General features: G+C 42.5%; 1 protein-coding gene across 1 annotated transcript in view; it reads right to left on the reverse strand.

Annotated features, from left to right (window-relative positions):
* Positions 1-5,386: 5,386 nt before the first annotated feature.
* fam171a2a (family with sequence similarity 171 member A2a) overlaps positions 5,387-24,459 on the reverse strand; it is a 47,680-nt gene continuing 28,607 nt past the window's right edge. Inside the window, exons 3-8 of the mRNA XM_073842173.1 lie at positions 22,367-22,459; positions 14,419-14,577; positions 14,084-14,263; positions 10,164-10,277; positions 9,773-9,899; positions 5,387-8,195 (exon numbers count right to left, since the gene is read on the reverse strand). Of these exons, the coding sequence (XP_073698274.1) occupies positions 6,659-8,195; positions 9,773-9,899; positions 10,164-10,277; positions 14,084-14,263; positions 14,419-14,577; positions 22,367-22,459 (2,210 nt within the window). The 3' untranslated portion in view covers positions 5,387-6,658. The remainder of the gene's footprint in view (positions 8,196-9,772; positions 9,900-10,163; positions 10,278-14,083; positions 14,264-14,418; positions 14,578-22,366; positions 22,460-24,459) is intronic.

Below are 24,459 nucleotides of genomic sequence, written 5' to 3' on the forward strand. Positions count from 1 at the left end.
GAGTTTAAGAAATAATAGAAATCAATAGAAATTTGCTTATGCATCACATGTTATAAGGGCAAGGCTTATAGTCAGCATGTCACGGTTCATGGATCTGCCGTGTTCTCTCGTCTCGTGATCTGTTGGTTTGTCATGTGATTGTGTGTGCTCGCTCAGCTGAGCTGCTAATCAGTCCGGCACAGGTGTTTCCCATTACCTTCAGCCCATATATACTCATCTCTCTCTCTCTCCCTCGTCCGATAGTTCATCTGGATGTCACAGTGTTGGGTTTGTCTTCGTGTTTGCTGGTCGTCTGAGTGGAGCTCTGCCTTGTTGGATTTCGTCGTGTCTTCGTTGTTTCACCAGGGATTATCCACCACGGGACTCACGCCACTTCACTGTCTGCCATCTGCCCCTGCCTCACCCAGCCGGGAGAACTACACCACCATCATTGACTGTGTTTCACTTCTGTTTCATTCTAATAAATCCTGTTTCACCTGCAATTGCTTCCTCCATCTTTTCAGTACCGTCACAGAACTATCGGACCAACGATGGAAGCAGCAGGCACGCCACAGCCAACTCTCGAGGATTACGTGCAGGATTGTCTCTCCCGGCTGGAGAAACAGGAGCAGAGCACAAGCGGTGTTGGATCCGCCATTCGTGCTCTTGTGGGGCAGGTGTCCGAGCTAACCCAGCGCATGCAACAGCTGCAACTTCCCGCTGCGCCAGTCACGCCACCCACGCCGCCCGCCCCTCTCGCATCGACCGGACCATCTGCTGCGGCTCTGCCATTCGAGCCCCGCCTTCCCCCGCCTGAGGTCTACAACGGTGAGCCGAATTTCTGCCGTGCTTTCCTCACTAAATGCTCTATGCATTTCGCATTACAACCGCGAACTTTTCTTAGTGAGGAAAGCAAGGTAGCATTCGTGCTCACCCTGTTGACGGGGAGGGCGGCACTTTGGGGTACGGCGGTGTGGGAAAATCAAGATCCCTGCTGTGCCTCGTTTTCTGCACTCTCCGCCGAGATGAAGAGGGTGTTCGACCGCGCGGTCTCAGGAAGGGAGGCCGCGCGGACTTTGATGGACCTCAGACAGGGGGAGAGGTCTGTCTCCGACTACTCGATTGAATTTCGCACCCTGGCGGCAGAGTGCCAGTGGAACGAGGAGGCGCAGTGGGATAGGTTCCTGCATGGGCTGGCTGACCGCGTCCAAAAGGAGATCTACGCCCTGGATCTACCCGCCAACCTCAACGGATTGATCGATCTTGCCTTGCGGGTAGACTCTCGTCTCTCCCGAGCCGAGCGGCGTGGATTATCCGCTCGGCTTCCCCCTGGGGAGGGAACACCATCACGAGCCAGCGGCCGCGACGCGGTCAGCCCCTACGACGAACACGAGCCCATGCAGGTGGGTCGAGCTCGGCTCTCTCGGGAGGAGAAGGAGAGGCGGAGATCCCAAGGTCTCTGCCTTTATTGTGGAGCTGGGGGACATTTCGCTTTCTCTTGTCCGGTAAAAGGGCCAGCCCGGCAGTAAATCTGAGGCTACTGTCGGGTGGGATCTCCGCTGAGAAGACCTCATCCACCTCGACCTCCATGCTCCTCCCGGGAAGGTTAAGATGGCAGACTTTTGATCATCACGTCACTGCACTTCTGGACTCCGGGGCTGAAGGTAATTTTATGGACTACAGTTTTGCTCTTGATAATCATGTTCCTCTCTCCCTCCTCACTAACACCATCGCCGTTTCCGCACTCAATGGACAGACTTTACCCAGGATTACTCACTCTACAGAACCCATCACTCTCACTGTGTCTGGAAACCACAGTGAGAGTATTTCATTTCTCATATTGGACTCTCCCCATGCACCTGTCGTTCTGGGCCACCCCTGGCTAGTCAAGCATAACCCCCGGATTGATTGGCGGCTCAAGTCTGTGTCCGAGTGGAGCACTAAATGTCATGAGTCATGTCTTGTGTCTGCCTGTCCCTCTGTGTCTACCCCTATGTTGCAGGAGAAGGCGGTGGATCTGTGTAACGTGCCCGTAGAGTACCTCGACCTGAAGGAAGTGTTCAGTAAGTCTCGGGCTGCTTCTCTTCCTCCTCACCGTCCCTATGACTGTGCAATAGAGTTACTGCCAGGTACGTCTCCGCCTAAGGGCAAATTATATTCGCTTTCCATTCCTGAGCGAGAGGCTATGGAGAAATACATTTCTGATTCTCTAGCAGCCGGGTTCATTCGACCCTCCTCTTCTCCAGCGGGGGCGGGGTTCTTTTTTGTGGGGAAGAAAGACGGATCTCTGCGACCTTGCATTGATTACCGAGGGCTGAATAATATCACGGTAAAGAATACCTATCCTTTACCGTTGATATCTTCAGCTTTCGAGAGGTTGCAGGGAGCGTCAGTCTTCACTAAATTGGACTTAAGAAACGCATATCATTTGGTTCGCATCAGGAGGGGAGATGAATGGAAGACCGCTTTTAATACCCCCAGGGGGCACTTTGAATACTTGGTCATGCCCTTCGGCTTGTCCAACTCCCCAGGGGTCTTTCAGGCACTCGTCAATGACGTGCTGCGAGACATGGTCGACCAGTTCATATATGTCTACCTGGACGACATATTGATTTTTTCTTCATCTCTCCAGGAACATGTGCAGCACGTTAGGCGAGTGCTTCAGAGGCTGCTAGAGAATGGGCTTTTTGTCAAGGAGGAGAAATGCGTTTTTCATGCACAGTCTGTTCCTTTTCTAGGGTACATCTTGTCGCCCGAGGGAGTTCGTGTGGATCCAGAGAAAGTTAAAGCTGTGGTGGATTGGCCAACCCCAGATTCCCGCAAGGCCCTGCAGAGGTTTCTGGGCTTTGCCAATTTCTACCGGCGTTTTGTTCGCAACTTCAGCCAGCTAGCCTCGCCTCTGACCGCCTTGACCTCCCCCAGAACTACGTTCAGGTGGTCAGATGCAGCGGAAGCTGCATTTGCCAAACTGAAGAGCCGCTTCGTTTCGGCTCCTATTCTTGTAACCCCTGATCCATCTCGTCAGTTCGTGGTGGAGGTCGATGCGTCAGAGGTGGGGGTAGGTGCAGTCCTGTCCCAGCGTTCGGCCACGGACGACAAGATGCATCCCTGCGCGTTTTACTCCCATCGTCTGTCACCTGCTGAGTCAAATTATGATATTGGTAATCGAGAGTTGTTGGCGGTCAAATTGGCATTGGAAGAATGGCGTCATTGGTTAGAGGGGTCGGGGGTACCTTTCATAGTATGGACCGATCATAAAAACCTCGAGTATATCAGAACGGCTAAAAGATTGAACTCTAGGCAGGCTCGGTGGGCATTGTTTTTCGGACGTTTTAACTTTACTCTTTCGTACCGCCCGGGTTCAAAAAATGTCAAACCCGATTCTTTATCGCGAATTTTTGACCACTCCGATCGCCCGTCTACTCCCGAGAGTATTTTTCCTGAGACGCTTATCGTCTCAACTCTCACTTGGGAGGTCGAAACGAAGGTTAAATCAGCCTTAGAAGGGGTAACGCCCCCGGTCGCGTGCCCACCGAACCGTTTATTTGTGCCAGAGGAATTACGGTCCGAGGTTATTCAGTGGGGTCATTGTTCCAATGTGGTTTGTCACCCAGGGGTTAATCGAACCTTACATATGGTCAAGCAACGATTTTGGTGGCCTCTCATGGCTCGTGATGTTCGCAGTTTTGTCTTGGCTTGCTCAGTTTGTGCCATTGGTAAGTCATCTAACAGACCCCCTGATGGGCTCCTTCAACCGCTGCCGGTCCCTTCGAGACCCTGGTCCCATATCGCTTTAGATTTTGTCACCGCCCTCCCGCCCTCCCAGGGCAACACGGTAGTTTTGACCGTGGTGGACCGATTCTCGAAGGCGGCCCATTTCATTCCCTTGCCCAAATTACCCTCAGCCAAGGAGACAGCGGTGACTGTAGTTGACCACGTCTTTCGGTTACATGGCCTCCCGACGGACGTGGTCTCCGACAGGGGACCCCAATTTGTGTCCAAATTTTGGCAAGAATTCTGTAAATTGTTGGGGGCAACTGTTAGTCTCTCTTCAGGATTCCACCCTCAGACCAACGGTCAAACTGAGAGAGCCAATCAGGATCTGGAAAGAATGTTGCGATGTATGGTCAACAGAAATCCTTCCTCCTGGAGCCAACAACTCTCAATGGTGGAGTATGCCCACAATTCATTGCCAGTATCATCCACGGGCCTATCACCATTTGAATGTAGTTTAGGGTACCAGCCACCAATTTTTCCTAGTCTGGAATCCGAAGTCGCGGTCCCCTCTGCCCACGCCTTTGTCCAGAGGTGTCATCGCACTTGGACTAGAGCCCGTGAGACTCTACTCCAGGTGGGAGCGCGCACCAAGGCCAAAGCCGATCGCCACCGGTCGAGGCCTCCCGTATACGTCGTCGGTTCTAAAGTGTGGCTTTCTACTAAAAACATTCCACTCCGGTCCGTTTCGAATAAGCTTGCTCCTAAATTCATTGGCCCATTTCCTGTCACCAAGATCATTAGTCCGGTGGCAGTCCGCCTCAAACTCCCTCCAGTATACAGGAGGATTCATCCCGTCTTTCATGTTTCCAAAATTAAACCCGTGATTTTTGCACGTATTAATCCGCCTACCCCGGTTCCCCCACCGCCGCGACTCGTAGACGGGGAAACCACCTATTCGGTTAATCGTATTCTGGACTCTAGGCGGAGGGGACGCGGATACCAGTACTTGGTGGACTGGGAAGGTTACGGTCCGGAGGAGAGAAGTTGGGTGCCTGCCAGGGACATCCTGGATCACTCCCTTATTGATGATTACAATCAACAGGTAAGGGGTTCTGGGAACGTCATGGGACGTTCCTAGGGGAGGGGGTACTGTCACGGTTCATGGATCTGCCGTGTTCTCTCGTCTCGTGATCTGTTGGTTTGTCATGTGATTGTGTGTGCTCGCTCAGCTGAGCTGCTAATCAGTCCGGCACAGGTGTTTCCCATTACCTTCAGCCCATATATACTCATCTCTCTCTCTCTCCCTCGTCCGATAGTTCATCTGGATGTCACAGTGTTGGGTTTGTCTTCGTGTTTGCTGGTCGTCTGAGTGGAGCTCTGCCTTGTTGGATTTCGTCGTGTCTTCGTTGTTTCACCAGGGATTATCCACCACGGGACTCACGCCACTTCACTGTCTGCCATCTGCCCCTGCCTCACCCAGCCGGGAGAACTACACCACCATCATTGACTGTGTTTCACTTCTGTTTCATTCTAATAAATCCTGTTTCACCTGCAATTGCTTCCTCCATCTTTTCAGTACCGTCACACAGCATTACAATGAAATTCACAATGTGATATGAACAATTTGGCTGATAACCAGAGGCTGATGATGGTTAGTAATCAGACGGAAATAAAATACATAAGACTGAAGTGAGAGTGTAAATTTACTAAGGTGTTATTTACAAATAAGTGGTTCACAGAGTTTAGTAAGAGTGCTTAATCAAGCAATACTTGTTTTTTAAAAAAAATACTTGGTACAATATTTTTTGTATAAATTCATCCATGCACATCCATTTCAAGCACAATCTGTATCTTCAGTCACACACAAAAAGTCCATAAAAGAAAACGTTTCAAAATTGTACGTCCACAGTTAACAGAGTAGAGTTGCAGTGGTTCTGATTTATGGCAAAAGTTCCAATGCACTGCAGCAAAGATTAGTGCGAAAACATTTTCACAGGTGTCCAATGTAAGTCCTAAACGCAATGTAAGTCGCTTCCTATTGCTGCATTGACCCAGCAGGGAAGGCCTTTTCAAAGTACAAAATGTGTTCTGTACAGTATATAAGCATTTAACCTTTTATATATCTAAAAGCAGCTTTCCTAACCCAAACATACATACATATATATATATATATATATATATATATATATATATATATAAACGGCAACACTGGTTTTAGATAAGTACAAAAGGGGAACTTTTACCAACAATACAAAATACAGTGTCATTATGTGTCAACCACTAGGATTTGATAAGTCACATTGGAGTAAACACACAAATTTATTCAGCAAACATTTCACTCCTGTTTGTGAAACATAAAAATTCCACACATCTCGACGGTTCAGCTCTACATAGTAATATAAACAAATGAAACTTTTGAGTAAAACACTACAATAAAAGTCATTCTAGATTGATAAAATCTTTCAATCCAACAGCCCTCTTTTTCACCTATATCAAATTAATTTTTATTTATATTTCTTTTGAAAAGGAAAAAACTCTTTAAGGCTTATGGATTGCTTCCCACAGTCTAAAGTTTAAAATGGCTCATGATCATTTTTAAAAAATGGGTGTCACTTAAAGAAAGCGATACAATTTCTTGAGAGGAGTGCAGATTCAAAGTTACGACTCCCTCTGGCCTAATGAACTGCTGCCAGAACTACATCAGATGTTTAAACCATCTGAGGACATCTAAAAGGGTGTGAAAACTTTAGATGCTTCTTTACAAGCGGCATTCAGCGCTAATTCTTGGTACCTAGTCTTGATGTTTGGAATAGATGCCTATCACTCAGGTAAGTGCCATGTCTCTTATTGTGCTTTTCATCTGACTCTTTTCCAGCTCTGCATCCTTATCACTAGTAAGCATCTATACGAGCGAAAGGTATAGCCAAGATGGTGCCATAACCAGTCCTGGACAGCATGCGAGTTACTTGACGTTGAAGACCATGAGAGGCCTCTCTTCACGCTTTTGCCAAGGGCTCTTCTTATTCTCTCCATCTTCATCTTTGTCGTCAGCTTCATTGTCATCATCAGGACTGGTGACAGAGTCTCTGTGGACCGCGCTGGCACTACTACGGGTGCTGTTGTCCCGACTGCGGCCTTTACGAGGGAATGTCCCTCCTCTGGATTCAGAGGTCTCGTCAAGCAGTGGTGCTGTAGAGTTCTCCTCAGGTGAGTACATGGCTGAATGGCTCTCGCTGCTTGAGTCTGGCGTTTCAATAACAGGAAGCTTGGAATAAATCTTTCCATGAGCTTTTCTTTCACCTCCCTCCTTCGCCTTGCCCTCCTCTTTTACTTTTCGGTGAGTAGATTTCCCTGAACTCACGGGGAGTGCTTCGGTACGGTGGTCCTGGGCTAGACTGCTGGGGCCCACGGGTGCACGCAAGGCTTCATTGCCCAGCTCAATGTAGGAGTGTCTAACAAGAGAATTTGAACGTCCGTCAAGGGAAACGAACCAGGCACGAGGGTGAGGCTTTACCCCAAGCTCCAGGAGCTTTTTCTCCGTCATCGCTTGCAGCTCTCCATTCATTTGTGCAATGGTGGAGTCATTGAAAAGGACAGGAATACGGACAGGGGCATTGGATTGTTCTGATCCCCAGTTCTCATCTGAAGGTCCATCTGCTTGCTGGCTAGACGATTCCTCTTCCTTTTCTTGCTTGGCCTGCTGCTGCTGTTGTTGCTTTTGGTGTTGACTCTGCTGCCGTGGGAGCGTCATGGTAACCTGGATGCCCTCCATATCATGCTGCAGCTGTTGCTGCCTTTCCATTGCTTGCTCCACAGCTGACAGGTCAGAAGACAGATGCATATAATGTGCAGGGATGACCAACGTGGGGACCATGCTGTGGTACATGCTCTCCTTCATCTGCTCCATGGAGTGGCAGAAGATCAGCTGGCCAGGCTGGGTGTTGATGGAACTGGGTCGACTGAGGTGATCCCCTGCCGATGCATAATACTCTGGGGGCTTGCTGTCCCGACTGTGATCCTGATAGTGGCCAGTAAATGGTGGCAAAAGTGGAGGTGGAGACGGTGGGTCTGATGAATAGCCCTGGTTGTCTTTAGCATTATGGTGATGATATCTGCGCTCGTCAGAGTCCTCAGCAGAGCTGTAGCCTTTGCTACAGTCATCCTGAAGGAGTGGGTCTCGAGTTCCTGTGTTTGAAGAGCGAGTGGCCTTCAATGGGAAGCTCTCCCCTCGCTTTGAGTCAGCATTTATCCTGGAGTTTAACTGTCTCTGGGTGGGGCCATGTCTGAAGAAGTCCTCTCGAGAGCTGTGGAGATCACGATTGGAGGAAAGGTCAGATTTGATGCCATCATGGTCAGCGGCCGAGGACGCTGTCTCCATGTGTCCACCGCTTATGAGATTTATGTGGGAAGTGGATGTACCCTGGTCTCTCTTTGAACTCTCCAGAGTGGAAGAGAGGTACATTTTACGGCGATGCTGTCGAGGTTTTAGACATCGCCTCCTGAAAAAGTTGTAATAATATCTATTAGATGTTATACCAAATATACATATATACATATACAGAAAATATTTGTTACTTTTGTTAAGAGAACTACATACTACAGTTCAAAATAATGACAAATACAAATGTAGTTTAGGGGGCTTTTACACTGGGTACATTAGCTGTGGTCTGAGCCTGAGTGTGATTGTTCCTGGCACCCTGGTTTCACACTCACTTAATTCTTTTGAACTCTGGCATGTTTGCATTCATCTTACGTCATCGCAAATGTGCATGGCGCATGATATAAAACAGAACACAGGTGAATATATTGTGTTTTTTATAATCGATTTAGTGTTATTATAGGGTGGCAAAGTGAATGACACTTCAGTTTACTGTATGTGCATTGCACCAAGGCTTACGGACTGTTTTGAAGACAGCTGATTGCTAGCCATTCATTACAAATTGTGATCGATTACACCTGGTAGAAATTGATTTTATGTTCTGGGTTTCTGTGATCGATTCCACCGATAGAAATTGATTCCACATTTCAGGTTTCAGTGATCCATTCCGCCGTTAGAAATGAGGGTTTTTACACTGGGCACATTTGCTATGGTCCGAGCTTTAGTGTGATTCCCAGTTCCCAGTGCGTCCCGCAATGTAGGTCTGGTTTCATACTGACCTGATTCCTTAAAGCCCTGGTGCGTTTGCATTTATCTTACAACATTGCATGGCAGATGACAGAAAACAGAAAGTGGGCGAAAATGTGTTTTTAATCAATTTTGTGTTATTATATGGTGGGAAAGTGAATGACACTTGCGCTTACTGTATGTGCGTCGCGTGAAGGCTTGCAAACGGACTGTTTTGAGGAGATGGCTGATTGCGAGCCATTCATTTGCTGCTCTGAGTGCACTCACTATATGCGATTACACTGATTCGCTTGCTCGTATCCAAGGTAAATCATGTGTTTTACTGAACTAATGACGTCGTCATCGGCCAAAACGCATGTTACTTTACTTCCTAATTATCCATGCACCCAAGTCCGAATTATGAACCGCACAAGTTCCATTGCAACCGAACTTGGGTTCAGTACCCCGGTGCGCTCCCGGGTCTAGAGGCATGTCTAAAGTTTAGATGTCAGTGGACATCTTGTACCAGGGTTTAATCGTTAGAAATTGCGATCATTTCCACTCGGTAGAAATCGATTCCACATTCCGCTTTTCTGTGACCATTCCACACGATAGAAATATATTCCATGTTTCGGGTTTTCCATGGTCCCCCTCAGTAAAAATTGCATGGGTTGCTTGGTGCCTAAACACGCTAATGCCCCGGTCTACATGATAGCTTTCATATTACCATTTTTCATGTGAACAGTGCCCTGTATCAAAATAAACTTCCAGTGTGAAAGCCCCTTAAAGCCTTGCACAATTTGCTCATGGAAGTGATCTGGCAAGATTTGCTCATGGGAGGACTTTTGTATATGCCTATCCAAAGTCTTGCTATGATATGGGTTTTACAACTTGCTAAGGCCAAGCCTGCAAGGACTAGCTATTAATCACTTAATCAGGCTGACAACAAACAGACACACAGAACAACAATACCTGCAGTAGTACAGTAGCAAACACAGCAGAATAAGCACTAGCAGGGCCATGGCACCCAGAATCGCTAGCAGGAAAATGGTGTGATAGGTAGTGATGTCCCTTAGACCAGAGGTGTTCAGACCTGTTCCTTTAACACAAAAATAAGTATTTTTGTTTTATTTACCAATTTCTTAAGCATAAAAATGTAAACCAACTAACCCAGGAATTAAGAAAATAATGCCACAATATGATGAATACAAATATTGAACAACATTTTAAAAAATTAATTGAAACTTTGAAGCCATTCTGTGTAATTTAACGGTTACCGATGAAGGAAAATGTTATTTTGTTATGTTATTGGCTGTTATTTATCATACAGTATAATATACCATATAACTGCTGCCGGTCTCACCTGAGGTTGAGGGAAATGCTGCAAGCCAGTATCCTAAATTTGGGGCCACAAAACTCCATGTCATCTGAGTGCCCTCTTTTTTAATATATCCAGCACCACTTCTGACCCATAGACCTGCAGCAAACCAGGACTGCATTACAAAATGAGCAAACAGTGATAAATGCAATACAATTTTGCTTCAGCTTACAGGAAAAGCTCAATTAAATGCGAATGGGCAGTGCGCCAAGGACAGATTAGACCCCAACTGTGCCAAATTACATATTCAATAGCTTTTCTTCATTAAAAAGTAATTTTAGGTCTGGGATCAGCCTAGGTTACCATTCAATATTCAAAATCACACAGATAATGGAATATGTTGCACGGCAGCAGGGCAGTGAGGGGCACAAATTTTGCAACAAGCCCTAGGGCCAAACAAAAGAGCACAGAGAGTTAATATGTTCTGACAGGGTGAACCCTGACAAATACGATTTCAAATGTCTCCCTCTACTAAAGATGAAATGCTCTCTGCGCTGGACTTCACAACTGGAGCATACAAAATGAAGCTGTTACTATAAATAAATACTACACTATCAGCAATAACATTTAACTATTTTTATTGGAATCTGATGCTTTTCTTATTCCCAATTAAATACTGATATTTATAATTTCATATCTCACAGCTTTGTGCACGTTCAGCTCCAAAGCAGAATCCTAAGTACCAGCTACCTAAGGCAGAAAACTGCACAAGACTGACCCAGGCAGCTGCATGCAATGTGTAATTATGCACACTAGAAGGTGCTATATGTTCAGCTCAGCAGGGAGACCTGCGTTCCAACGCAGGGGGCTTTCCCAGTACAGTAGGCCCCTCCAAGAACCGTGCGTATAAGCATCCCCTCGCTCAGTATGGGCTATTTTGTGATCTGTCTCCAAAGCAAACATGGCAAATTTCAGCTACACAATGAATGTTTTCATAATCTGAACACACTGGGGTATTCAGGCCCCACCCATTTTAGATAAAACAGACGGCTGGGACTGAGCAGTCAGTGACATCATACAAATTTATGCTGTGTTAGTAAATGAGACTTACAGAGTGACTCAGGGCTCTTGGTTGCAGCCGCATTCTCAACATCCACATTTCTATAGTCTACAGAGCAAAGTCAGAGACAATACAGACTTTTGTAGTTTTCGGCCGCATGCGTCTATCACATGGTCAAAAACACACTTACTGAGAGTTCACAGCTGCCCACTGCTCAGGAATACAGGCCCCTGTTCTCCAGAACTTACTATTCTCTGAAACACAGTTCTCTCTGACCACCCACGCACACTGAATATTCAGGGTTTTCGTTCTCTAAAGCAGTGTTTTTCAACCTTTTTTGAGCCAAGGTACATTTTTAATTGAAAAAAAATCACAAGGCACACCAACAATCGAAACCTAGCCTATATTAACAATATAAAGCCATTCTTATCGAAGTGTCTTGAACAGGAATCAAATAAACACAAAGAAAAAAGTATTTTATGATCTTTCATATTTCTTCTTCTTTCAAATAAAAAGTGCAATTAACAATATACATTCATTCTTATCAAAGTGTCTTGAATTGGAATCAAATAAACACAATGAAAACAGTCTTTTTTGATCTTTCATATTTCTACTTACTCAGTGTGAAACCTGGACCTAACTTGACATGATTACTCTGCCGGTGTCACTAGACAGCGCAGACACTCGACAATGGCATATAATTCGCAGACAATAACTTATTACTTTTCAGAAATTGAATAATTTCCCACGGCACACCTGAAGATCTCTCACGGCACACTAGTGTTCCGCGGCACAGTGGTTGAAAAACACTGCTCTAAAGCTATTATGCATTCTCTATCTAGATAGACTTCTGCCATCCTGGTAAGTCGTAGGCACTGTTAGAGCAGATCCATGTACTAAGCTCTAAAATCTTTATTTCTTTATCTCTAAAACAAACTTTTGCCTACCCTATTGCTCATGTTATAAATCATGTCAAAACGAATCTAATGCATGCCTGTCTCTTAGTTTAAAATAGGACTAAAGGCTTGTGCAATTTGTATATGACTTAATGATGTTTCAGAGTTGTTTTTTGTTTGTAGAAATCAGAAATATTATATATAATAATTAGGATGAAAGTGATGACCTAATTATTGACCTAATTACTTTATTATTGCATTATAATAATACTAAATCTGTATCAATAGTTTTAAGTCCTGTAGGCGGCGATACTCCAACAACAAAACATTCTTTCAACAGACTTATCTGTCAGTTAGCTTGAAAACAGGGCAAGGGTCAAAGGTGTCAGAGAAGGCTTTCCAGGCCAACTGACTGTCTTACTGATAGCTACCACAGTCCTTTGGGTATCATGGATTAGAAATTCCTTAAATGCATTGTGGGTCATCTTTGATTACTATACCTTTATTTAAATCAAAAAGGTCAGGAAAACAAGCCAAAAATAACATACATAGAATCATACGTGACAACGTACGATTGAATGAAAGGGACCAGGATGTTGTGGCAATCAAAACAAACAAAAAGCATATTTATAGACAAATATATAAATTCAAAAGTTTCATAAATGGGATACTGTTTAATAAAATACCCTTTGATGGGCATTACTGTAGCAAACCAGGGAGTCTGGTTACATTTCCTGACCAATCATTAATTTGCCTATAGCAGTGGGTGGGTAAAGGGGGAAGTTGGGATTAGACTGCCATAGACTAATCTGCTTAGTTTAAAATCATTTGAGATTTCTCTGTGGAGCTAAGAGAGGCTAAATGAATCTTTAACCACACTTTAGGAGAGATCCTAATAAGCAGCCCAGACATTAGGGTGAAGAGCTGAAAAACATGTAACACAGATGTACAAGATAACCTGGAATGACGTGCAACTCTATCAAGAGCAATCTACAGGAAACTAAGACCTGAATGTAAAGCCAGAAAGTGAGCCGATGTCCTCTTTTAGCCATATTGATTTTTCCACCAGAGCTGTTCTCTTTATTAAGCTGGCATCAGTGAAGTATCTAGGGAATTCTGCAAAGCTTGCCAGGTACTAAATCACATCCTGTTTTGGGAGCTATGTCGTGACAGGGTCAGTGTCTGGAGATGATTTCTGCTTTATGAATTGGCAGGCTATTATCTCTCCAATGCGAGAAGACCTAACAGCTTTCTTTGATTTGTACTGCACACTCACTTCACCTGCTCTCACTTTATCTGAACCTGCCTGAATGACTCTGAACTAGATCTGGAAATTCCACAGTATCTTTCCTCCTCTCTTAACAATTTCACTCTGTTTCTTGTACACTTTCACCAAATGTCAAGTTAAGCCCGTGTCATCTTACTCTGAGTCCTCATTTTATGACTTAGTTTTGCATGAACCATCTCAGGGGTGTCCAATTCCTACAAAGTTTAGCTGCCCCAACATGCCCCTACACACATTTGACTGGAAGTTCTAGTATTCCCTAAGACCTTGATTAGTTGGAGTAGCTGTTTAATTAAGGGAAAAATCTCTACAGCAGGGATAGGCAACGTCAGTCCTAGAGTGTCACTGTCCTGCAGAGTTTAGCTCCAACAAGCTAAATCAAGGTCTTCAGAATTACTAGGGCTACAGGCAGGTGAGTTTTTTTCAGGGTTGGAGCTAAACTCTGCAGGACAGCGGCACTCCAGGACCAACATTGCCTATCCCTGCTCTACCGAATAGTGGCCCTCCAGGAGCAGGATTAGACACCCCCGAACTATTGGGTACTAGGCTGTTGTAAATCTGGATCAGCAAAAGGATGAATATAACATGGTGTCATCATAATGGGTATTCGTGATCACCCTCCTTATAACAAAGTTTCTAGCTCGAGCCCTGTAAGGAGTAACTTTGGATAAAATTGTCTATTTTCATACTGTTTAGTGTTAACAAAATGTTAAATGCTATTTACCTGTCCTGTCCTCAAACCTCCATACTGGGACACTGGTGGCAGTCTTGAGAGGTGAGTCAGAAGGAAGTGGGATGGAGATGTGGATGGGTTCTGACACCTGGACCTCAGTGCCGTTGGGCCCAGTAAGCTGAGCACACATTGCAGCTAGAGCTGTTAGCTCTACCCAGCTAATGTTGGTTCCTGAATCAGAGTAGACAGTAATAGCAAAAAATGGATTAAACTCCATGAGGCCACTGTTGCAAGTCTCTGTTTACGGCAGTACTCTATGGAATGAGGAATGCGTGGTTAACTCCACAGAAACTTATTTCTTTGAAGAGGTGTTTGGAAAAACTCACCCGTGGAGTTGTTCTCCAAGGCAAGGGGGTAAGGAAAGCCCCCAAGCTCATACTGACTGCGGGAAGAAGTGAGCATTGCTGAAAGGGTGATTTGGGAGGTGTTTAGTGGTGGTCGGATGGCTTTCCTCTGAAGCTGTACCCACGGCTGCCTCCGGGATCCTAGACAACAAGGTTTTATAAAAGACTTTGTTAAAAAATGTACATGTACAGTAAGTACGGATAAATTAATTGTAAGGAATTTACAGTTTATGACAAAGAATAAAGTCATGACTGTTTTGCAAATTGGACTGCAATGTCTGTCCTGTATGATTGTTGTTCTGAATAAGAACCAGTTATTGCTTCCCAGCCCTAATAATGAGCTGCTCTGGGGTTTGTTGTTTCCATGTGTTTTACTCGTGAATGCAGTTTTATAGGATTTTGTCAACAACCACTTCCTTTAACCAATGTTGCTGTTATAATGAGCATTATACTGATTCAGTCTTTCTCTGTTATAGCTACTTTCCTCTCTTGCCTCTCAGAGAAGGAAACTGCAAGGTAACTTTATGTGAAATCTGTGGGGGAGGGCTAATAATTTTAAGAAATTGTTAAAAATCTCAAGACAGAAAATGTTTCCCAAAAAACTATGGAGTTCTTCAAAATTTCATGAAACATTTTACAAGAATACAGAGCTCAGAATCCACACTGCAGTAATCCCTTCCCCTCCTCCACTTGGCTCGCTTAGTGTGCGAGAGGCAAATAGGAATAAGGAAATAAGAAGGCCTAAAAATATAAGCGTGTATCTCTCACTGTAGGCTGTCTGCTCCAATTAGTGCTGGGTTAGCTGGTCACTGATCAGCCTAGACATCCAGGATAGCGTGGCAGTGCTTGGGGACCATTGAGAACAGGCAGGCTGGGACACTCCTTCTTCTTTTGTTAACTCTTTTGGCCACAGTTATTCATTTATTTATTTACCATATCCAGCTCTTGATGAGAGGAGAAACAATAAGGCAGTGCAAACCATCCACAGGAATCTCTAAAATTAAACCAGATGGCATTTGCCTAACAGTCTCCTTTTGAGCAATAGAAACAAACATAGATGCCAGCATTTAAGACAAGCGTGAGATTCAATTAGGCTATAAAAAGCAAGGCTAATGTCATAGCCTACTCACTGACTAATATCTTTAGGTTTCTGACTCTTAGCCTAATTGCATACCGTGGCACTAGCAGCGATTTGCATCTTACATGATGACAAGACTGAAACAGCGTCTGGCCAACAAAGCTTGCAATTCCTCTAGGATTGCACAAGGATTGGGATGCAGATGGGTTGATCCCCTGTAAACCTGACACTGAAAACTATGATTATGCAGTAAAAGAACGGAACAGTCTAGTTGGGACTGGTGCTTCGCCAATTGGCAAGCCTCCTAAGGAGCTTGGGCATTTTGAATTGCATAGAGAATCCCCTTCATGTGCAGAATCATGTGGTTGGCCTCGCCAATGGGACCGCCTGCTATCAGAGAGATGCTCAGTGATAAACATCACACATGTCAGTTGGCTCCATGAATAGCTTGAACATAACTGCATATAAAAACATATCCATTTAAAATTTATAGATAACTGTGAAAGTAAGTAGACACTGATCAATGTGTTTCTCAAAAATTCTGGGTTTCTTTATTCTCTTTTAGTTGGGCAACTGGACCTACTTGGAAGTGTTATCACACAGGCTTTCACACCCTAGGAACTTAATTCTATGAACTAGCCAGCAGGGTGGTTCCTAGAGAACCAATTTCCCCCTTGGGTCATTTTCCTGGTTGCGCAGAATTTACAAACGTCAACAACCAATGAATGGGGGATGGAGTGATCTGAGCAGTTTTTGTTGTGTGTCATGGGTTGCGTAATAATGGACATGGAATGTAAATGCACAATTTACACGACTGAAACTGCAGAAATTTGGGCTAAGAGACAAAATCTTCTATGACAACTTGCAGTGTTAGATATCATCAAGGCACGTTTTTGATGTGCGTAGAGTAAATATAGGGGCTTTTAAACCGAAGGAACCTTTTCATAGTTCCTAGAACTATTGGCGGAAGTTGAAGCTTTTTGGTGTGTTCGCACTGAAGGAACTATGAACATATTTTAGTTCTAGGATTTGGAACTAAATTAGCTCCTACTTCAGAGTAAGGTCTAAAACAGTTCTATAGGAACTACCAGTGATGTAAGTGTACAATGATTCACCAAACACATGCAAAACGCTGAGTCCCTGTCATTTTTAAAAATGCCATGTAAATGTATTTACTCCATGAACATGGACAACGACGATCAATGTGGCATTTAACTAGCTGTTGTCTGCAGTGTTGTGTTCTTTTCTCAGCCTCAATGATATGTAACATTGAGATTTAGTCAGAATTTCATGCTCTTTCAGTCACATAAAATGTGCATTTACATTTCCTCTCGATTATCACAAAATCCACAACAGGATAACAAAAACAGCTCAGATCATGGTGTCCTCCATTCACAGATTATTGACATTTATAAATGGCGCTAATAAATATGTCACTGTTGGCCGCTTCTGACTTTCTGCTCCTGGTGCGAATGGAACCAAGATAAATGGCCAGAGGGAGAAATTCTCTAGAGGTTCTTTAGAAACGACCCTGCTGGCTATTTCTTAGAACTGAGTTTCTAGAACTACACGGTGTAAAAGCCCCTTATGTTTACATTTTAAAAATGATGAGTAGCCAGTGTTGCCCTGTTGAAAAAGCAGCATATGCGAGTTAGGTATGCCTTAACCAGCATATGCTTTTTTTCAGAAGGGTTCATATGCTTTCGGCCAATCAGCATACACTTATGTCACTGATAGTTCCTTTAGAACTGTTTAAACCCTAGTCTGAAGTAGGAGCATATTCAGATCCCTCAAATGGAGTTCCTAGAACTTAATACGTTCCTAGTTCCTGTGGTGCGAACACACCAAAAAGCAGGTACTTCCACCAGTAGTTCTAGGAACTATAAAAAGGTTCCTCCGGTGTGAAAGCCCTTCAGCAGTCCCAATATTAGTGAAGAAAAACCCAGAACCTTTCTGGTTCAAAGGGGAGTGTTCACTGACACACATCATTCTAAAGTCGGACAGAGAGCTAGATTGAGAAAATGAAAACCCCTGAGGGAGTCAGCTCACCAAAAGAGACATACCACTCATGAAAAATCACTAAAGTGCACTTCCCTAAATGGCACCAGCCAATTTATCATAATTTCCATGACAAAGCCATAGATGTTAGTTGCATCAGTGGGCCTTTTTGTACAGAGAGATGTTTGAATGCTATAGATTCGTATTGCTGACCTTGGGGTCAAAATGTCTGAGGAAAACAATGAGAGTTAATGCTGAGTGCCTGTTACCCACTATGATATTGATAGAATGCTTCTCAATACTGAAATTGCTGCTTTCTCATTTCCTCGCTCCTCTGTCCTCCAGCCCGTGACTCAGAAACCAATCGAACTTAGCATCTCAATTCTTTAATTGGACCATGAGGAGGTGAGGAACAAGAAGTGAGGAAGCTTCCTGAGGTGTCATGAAGATGCACAGGTGTATCCTTTCCTTCCTAATGGGTTACATGCACACTTGGGTTTTGTTTGTTTTTTGTTCGCTCAATCTGGCAACACTGTTTACCTCAGAAAAGTTAACCAGTTAAGTAGTGCATTTAATTTACAAAGTATTTAAAAAAATAGAATTTTCTTTAAAAAATAGCCTTTGTCGCACAGTTGATAGTTCACTGAACTGTCTGCACATTTATTTTGTTATATACTATTACTGTAATCAATATGAAATGGTATTAAAATATACTATGATACATGAACCTGGTCATACTTCCCACCCCTATAGCAGTCAGTTCATCCAAACAATTTCTTATGTAATATTTATCCGGTACTGAAGATTAGCTGTCTATCAAAAGGAGTGGTTCCCTTTCTGAGTGTGTAAGCCACACTGAAAAAAAAACACATTAAGTCATATAATTACCATGATCTGAATGATGTCAATTCTATGGAGATCACCTGCAGACTGTTATTTTGTCAATGGTTTGATTTACAGCAGTAAGAATGACTCAATAGCTATCAGTATCTCAACAAGCCCTGTGCCTGGAAGCTGTTCATACAAGCAGGTCTCAGGAGATTTACATTCACCTCACACTCCCGCTTGATTCTCACCAGTTTATTCTCAGAAAAAAACACTTCCCTCCTCTTTCACCCTGCCTCTCTCTCTAGTCAAGGGAGACATTTCTCATCTCTCTCTTCATTGCACATGTTCTCAGTTACAAATGTGCTTGAGCTCTGTTGGGAGAGGAAGACGTAATGCCCCTCTTGGCCAGAGAATGAAAAAATAAAGAAGAGAGAGGATGTTAGATGACTGATTTATGCAGTAGATTTAACTAGAGATAGGGCTATCATAATACATTTTTTGCTAAGTGGTTGTAGTCAATATAAATATTGACAAGTGTATCAAAAATTGAAATTCAGTTTAATGCGGAATCCAGTGTGATTCTGAATTCACACTAATTAAAATGTACGTAAAGACAAACACAGCAATGACACACAACAACGCATTTTCAAACATTCACTTTCACCATTTATATTTGCATGTTTCTAAACAAGCCCTGAAGCCCAAATCAATTGAGTGACTTCTTTTCAGGCTGGCATGCTGTGAACACACAAATCCACCCACGCTCCAGCTCAAAGTTTAGGCTGCTTTTGTTGGTACATTCGCTTGACTCACTTTTAATAAAAACACTCCCAAAAACATAACCCGACTCTGCAAACAAATATTCTGAAGGTGCATGTTTGAAGAAAACAATTAAGGCACATGTTGCATTATAAATGGGTTTTCTCAATACAGGAGGCATTAACAAATTCTTTATAACAGTGGTCAGCAGCCAACCCCCATCAATTGACTAGCAGATCTCAGATCAGGTTTTACATGACATGTTCCTCCCACGCAACAGAAACAGATATGCAACACTTTAATAATAACCCCTCCTGTTACAAAATGCACATTCTACTGCCACTGCCAAAGTTGCCATGGTAATGGGTTTTGAGGCTTGAAAAAAACACAAGCTAGTGTGAGTCCTGATCGCCCTCTACTTCTCTCAGTAAGCATCATGTTCTCTAAGGCTGGATGGTGCAACACTTAACTTAAATGAATGCATAAACACACCTATATACTTTATTATATAACTATATTATATCTATAAAATAATTATATATATACATATGTTGTTTGTGTATATTACATATAAAAAGAATAGTAATACAACATAACTTTCTGTACAATTCTATACTTAAGCTTTTGCTCTAGAAAATATATTCCAAATATGATATAGTATTTAAAAACATGTTCAGAATTGTTTATTATTTCACTATTTTTACAATAGACCTGTTTTTCAGGGCTGATGCTGATACCGATTATTACTGATCAAGTAGACCGATAACTGATATTTCGAACTGATATATATGCCTGGTGTAAAAATAAATAATAAATAATAAATAACAAGTGCTCTGACAAAACTATCTTTAAATGCCTTTAAATTATTTTATCGACAAACTAAATATGACCGATACCAAACCATAAAAATGCTTAATATCTGTGCCGATAATCGGCCAGGACAATAATCAGTCGACTCCTACCCATGATATACAGTTGAAGTCAAAAGTTTACATACACCTTGCAGAATCTGCAAAATGTAAAAATGACCCTGTTCAAAAGTTTACATCTGCTTGATTCTTAATAATGTGTTGTTACCTGAATGATCCACAGCTGTTTTTTTAGTGATAGTTGTTCCTTGTTTGTCCTGAAGAGTTAAACTGTCCGCTGTTATTCAGAAAAATCCTTCAGGACCCACAAATTCTTTGGTTTTTCAGCATTTTTGTGCATTTGAACCCCTTCTAACAATAACTGTATGGTTTTCAGATCCATCTTTTCACACTGAGGACAACTGAGGGACTCGTATGCAACTATTACAGAAGGTTCAAACGCTCAGTGATGCTCCAGAAGGAAAAACTGTGCATTAAGAGCCGGGGGTGTAAACTTTCATATTTTTTATTTAGTACTGCCCTTCAGAAGCTATAGAAGATACTTACATGTTTCCCAGAAGACAAAATAAGTTACATTTTCAAATTCAAAAAGTTTTCACCCCCTGGCTCTTAATGCATTGTGTCTCCTTCTGGAGCATCAGTGAGCGTTTGAACATTCTGTAATAGTTGCATATGAGTCCCTCAAACCAAACAAATTTAGTTCTTGTAATTGAAATATTAGACAAAAAAATTAACTTAAGTAAATTAAAATAAATTCAAAATATGTTGATGTTCTATAACACTATATAAATAATACAAAAAATATAGTTGTTTATAGACTGATTGTTGACAGCGTTGAAATTCCATTCAAGTTCTTATATCTTCAGCTATAGGTCAACAACTGTGATATGACGCCACTTCCCAAGGATAAAGGACCATAGTTGTGGCCAATTACATTACATATACTGTTTATTTTATCGGCTGCTTAAATAAAACTTAGGTTAAAGCATTTTTAATTCGACGGAAAGTTCTAAAGGAATAAATAAAGCATCTGTGGCCTCCTGCCAAAGTATCCAGTTTCAGTATTAATCAAGCCAGGTAAAAAAAAAAAAACTAATACTTTGGTACAGTAATGTACAATTACTTAAAGACTTTACACCCTTATTAAAATGTCTAAATCAGTCAGCGAGGCCTTTTCCTGTGCTGGGCCCAACAAGTTGCCCATTTATCTCTGGAACAGCTTGGAGACACTGATGGTATTCTACAGCGAGAGCCTCTCTTACTGAATGTGAGGAGGGAACGAGAGCAAGCTGTTGGCTTGTCAGCAGAAGTGGGATTGGGAGGACACTGCACCATTTGAGTGCATGTAACTATAATCACTGAGCACATCAGGGACCCACACACACAACTACATCCCTGTATGCGCACAGAGATCAAGCTCATTAAACTGATAAGGATCAAGCTGAAAGAGCTGCGTCAGGATGCCTACACATACACAGGAAAAAAAGAGTGAGGATATGCATGGCTTTGATATTCAAGTTTGCATGATGCACATTATATCATACTTAGCAGTCCACTGGGTAAAATCACTTCCCACCCAGAAAGCATTTAACTAAAAGTCACTTTCCCACAACCGTAATTTGAGCCATAACACTCTCTATTAAACACCTGACCGGCACTGCAAAACACACAAGCCACCCAGGCAACACAGGCAGCACTTTCTCTAAATCTTTCTTACGTTGCCAGAGGAAACAACCTCTTTCCAAAGCAAATGTGTCATTTGATAATGTTTGTAAATCTTAATGACATTTATTGAGCGTGCAACGTGGTAAAATGGCTTGGAGGCCAGTTCAATTGCGCCTGCTTATTGGCAGCTCTTGAGAAACGAGACTATAGTGTTATAGCCTGATTATTAAACGACAACTCAGCAGTTCCACACATCTGCACATGTAACGACCACAGGATGTGTGTGAATAAATGGAGCGGCTTTCGGATCTCAGATTCCAAGCTAACCATGTGGAACACAGCCTGACTGAGCCGCCACAGAGTTTCGGTAAACCCGTATTAAAAATAGACATCAGTCAAATCTACTGAAAAATTGTGGCACTCATATAGGTATCATAGCCCAAACTGTGATGTCCTGATCCCTTTCTCTCCCTAATAATTCCCTTTCCCCTGTTCATAGCACTATAAATAAAAAGATTAAGAGTTGAGGCTCTTTAAGGCTATGGTTAAACAACATTGGAGCCCATTGGCTTCCATTGTAAAAAAACACTTGAGATATTTCTCAATATCTTACTGTATGCTCCACAGAAGAAAGACATAGTGGTTTGGAAAGACATGAATGAGAACAAATGCTGACAGAACTTAAAACATTTTTGGAACTGTCACTTTAAGGGTAAAAACAGAAAGAACTCACCTGGAGAACCCAACAGTAATTGCACTACATCGTCATACAGCAGAAGAGTGGCTGGTCTCTGGGGAAGTAAGTACAAACTTACGGAGGCGTATACTGGAACACAAGTGAGAGAGAAACAAAAACAGAGGCATAAGTACAGTACCATTTAAAATTTTGGGATTTTTTGTACAGAAATTAATACTTTTTGTCCGCAAGGATGCGCTAAGTTGGTCAAAAGTGACAATGAAGAAATTTATGATAAAAAGTGTCTATTTACACTATGTGCAAATAGCCGCCTTGTTGGCAGAGGCTATTTGTACTAACCTCACCCACTGATGTGTGGTTAGGCTAGACAATATTACAAAAGATGCCTACTAAACAATGGCTCCAGTGGTATAAGTGGTAAACCGCGGAACAGTGGCTTTTTGACGCAATTGACCCGAGTTCGAATCCGCCTTTTACTGAACTTGTACACATCCCCTTTTCACATCACATATCAGATCAGAAAGGCACTTATTTTCAATAAAATTAATTTTTAAAAAATAAAAAAAATGTGTAAAATAAAGTGCTACATAAATGTTTACCGGTTAGGGGTGTTTGGAGGGCTTTATTGTCCCAATTAGGCAGCATCCATTTAAGAATTTTAATACAATTAATAATTAACTGTTTTATAATGTACTACAATACTGTGATAATGTCTGCCACTAATTGCACTACGTAGTATAAATAGCATCTAGCTAATATTATTGCAAAGAAAATACTGCAATTTTTACATAGTGTTGGTAGAATCCATTGCTACTTTTACTATTTCTATTAACTATTGTATCCCTATTTGTACTTAGTGTAAATAACATTTGTCGCTAAGAAAATATGCTATTTTCACTAAGTGTAAATAGCATTTAATTGTTATTTACACTTAGTTTAAATAGCATCTATCGATATTTGCACTTAGTGAACAGCATTTATCTCACAGGGCTGCATGTGTTCAAACAGCCACAAAAGACCACCACCTCTCTTCTTACTGACCTTATTCTAACACATTATGGGATGTGTTTGAAGTGTGTTAGCGAGACAGGATTTAAACTTGGCAGACTGAATTTCTAAGTTTGATACGAAGGCCAAAAAATGTCAATGTCTTACCAGTCCAGATTCTAAAACAAACCCAAAGCGTTTAACAGTTTTACAGCTATCATGGCAAAAACGAAAGCTGCTGCTCTTCATATAATTTCTGTTGTCTCATTTCGCGTTCTTATGTAAATTGCACAAGCTTATTTGACCAAATTAGAATAAAATATCAAACATTTGTGCACTCCCCATAGACCCTAACCTCAAAATCAAGACAGAAGTGGTTGAAAGTGGACAAAAGATATGGATTAAAACAGCAGGGTCTGGTTTCACAGACAGGACTTAGACTAAACCAGGATTAGGCATAGTTCAATCACGACATTAAAGTCATTTTTATAAACATGCCTTAGAAAAAACATTACTGGTGTGCATCTTGAGACAAAACTAGGACACTGACAGATTTCGAGATCAATCTGTGCAAGTTTCTTACCATTGAAACAGCTCAGAATTACATTTTAGTCTGGGACTAGGCTTAAGCCTCGTCTGTGAAACTTGGGAGAGGTCTTAACGGGGGTCTCCCTTGTCTACTTGTAATCCGATCAACCAAAACACATCGTAATACCAGGTGTAAACAGGGCCTCAAAAACCTGAAATGGGTGAATCAGATACTGTTGGGGTACTCCAGTAGCAGGGTTGGGAAACATTGTCTTACTGCTTCTTACTCATCCTCCGTGTCCATCAAAATCAGTAAACCGTTCACTCTTTTTCATTTTCAAGGATCACTGACCCTGGAGAACACAAGGCTTTTGTTTTTCCTGTGGGAATATACAGTAGTTCATCAGATGTAGCTGCTAGCTCACAGGTGTGAGACATGACTCAGCACAGTCAAATCCTCAGGTTTGCAATACAGCAGGAACCCGTGATCTCACTTCAGAATGAGCCTTTGATAACAACCTGACAAAATCTAAGATGGACCTGCAGCTGTGTGACTTCCTGTGAAACCTTACTAGACCATCAGCTCTTTTAGCTTTCAGTGCATCTTTGTTTTA

Source organism: Garra rufa, chromosome 1 (genome assembly GCF_049309525.1).
Source record: "Garra rufa chromosome 1, GarRuf1.0, whole genome shotgun sequence".
Taxonomy (NCBI): Eukaryota; Metazoa; Chordata; class Actinopteri; order Cypriniformes; family Cyprinidae; genus Garra; species Garra rufa.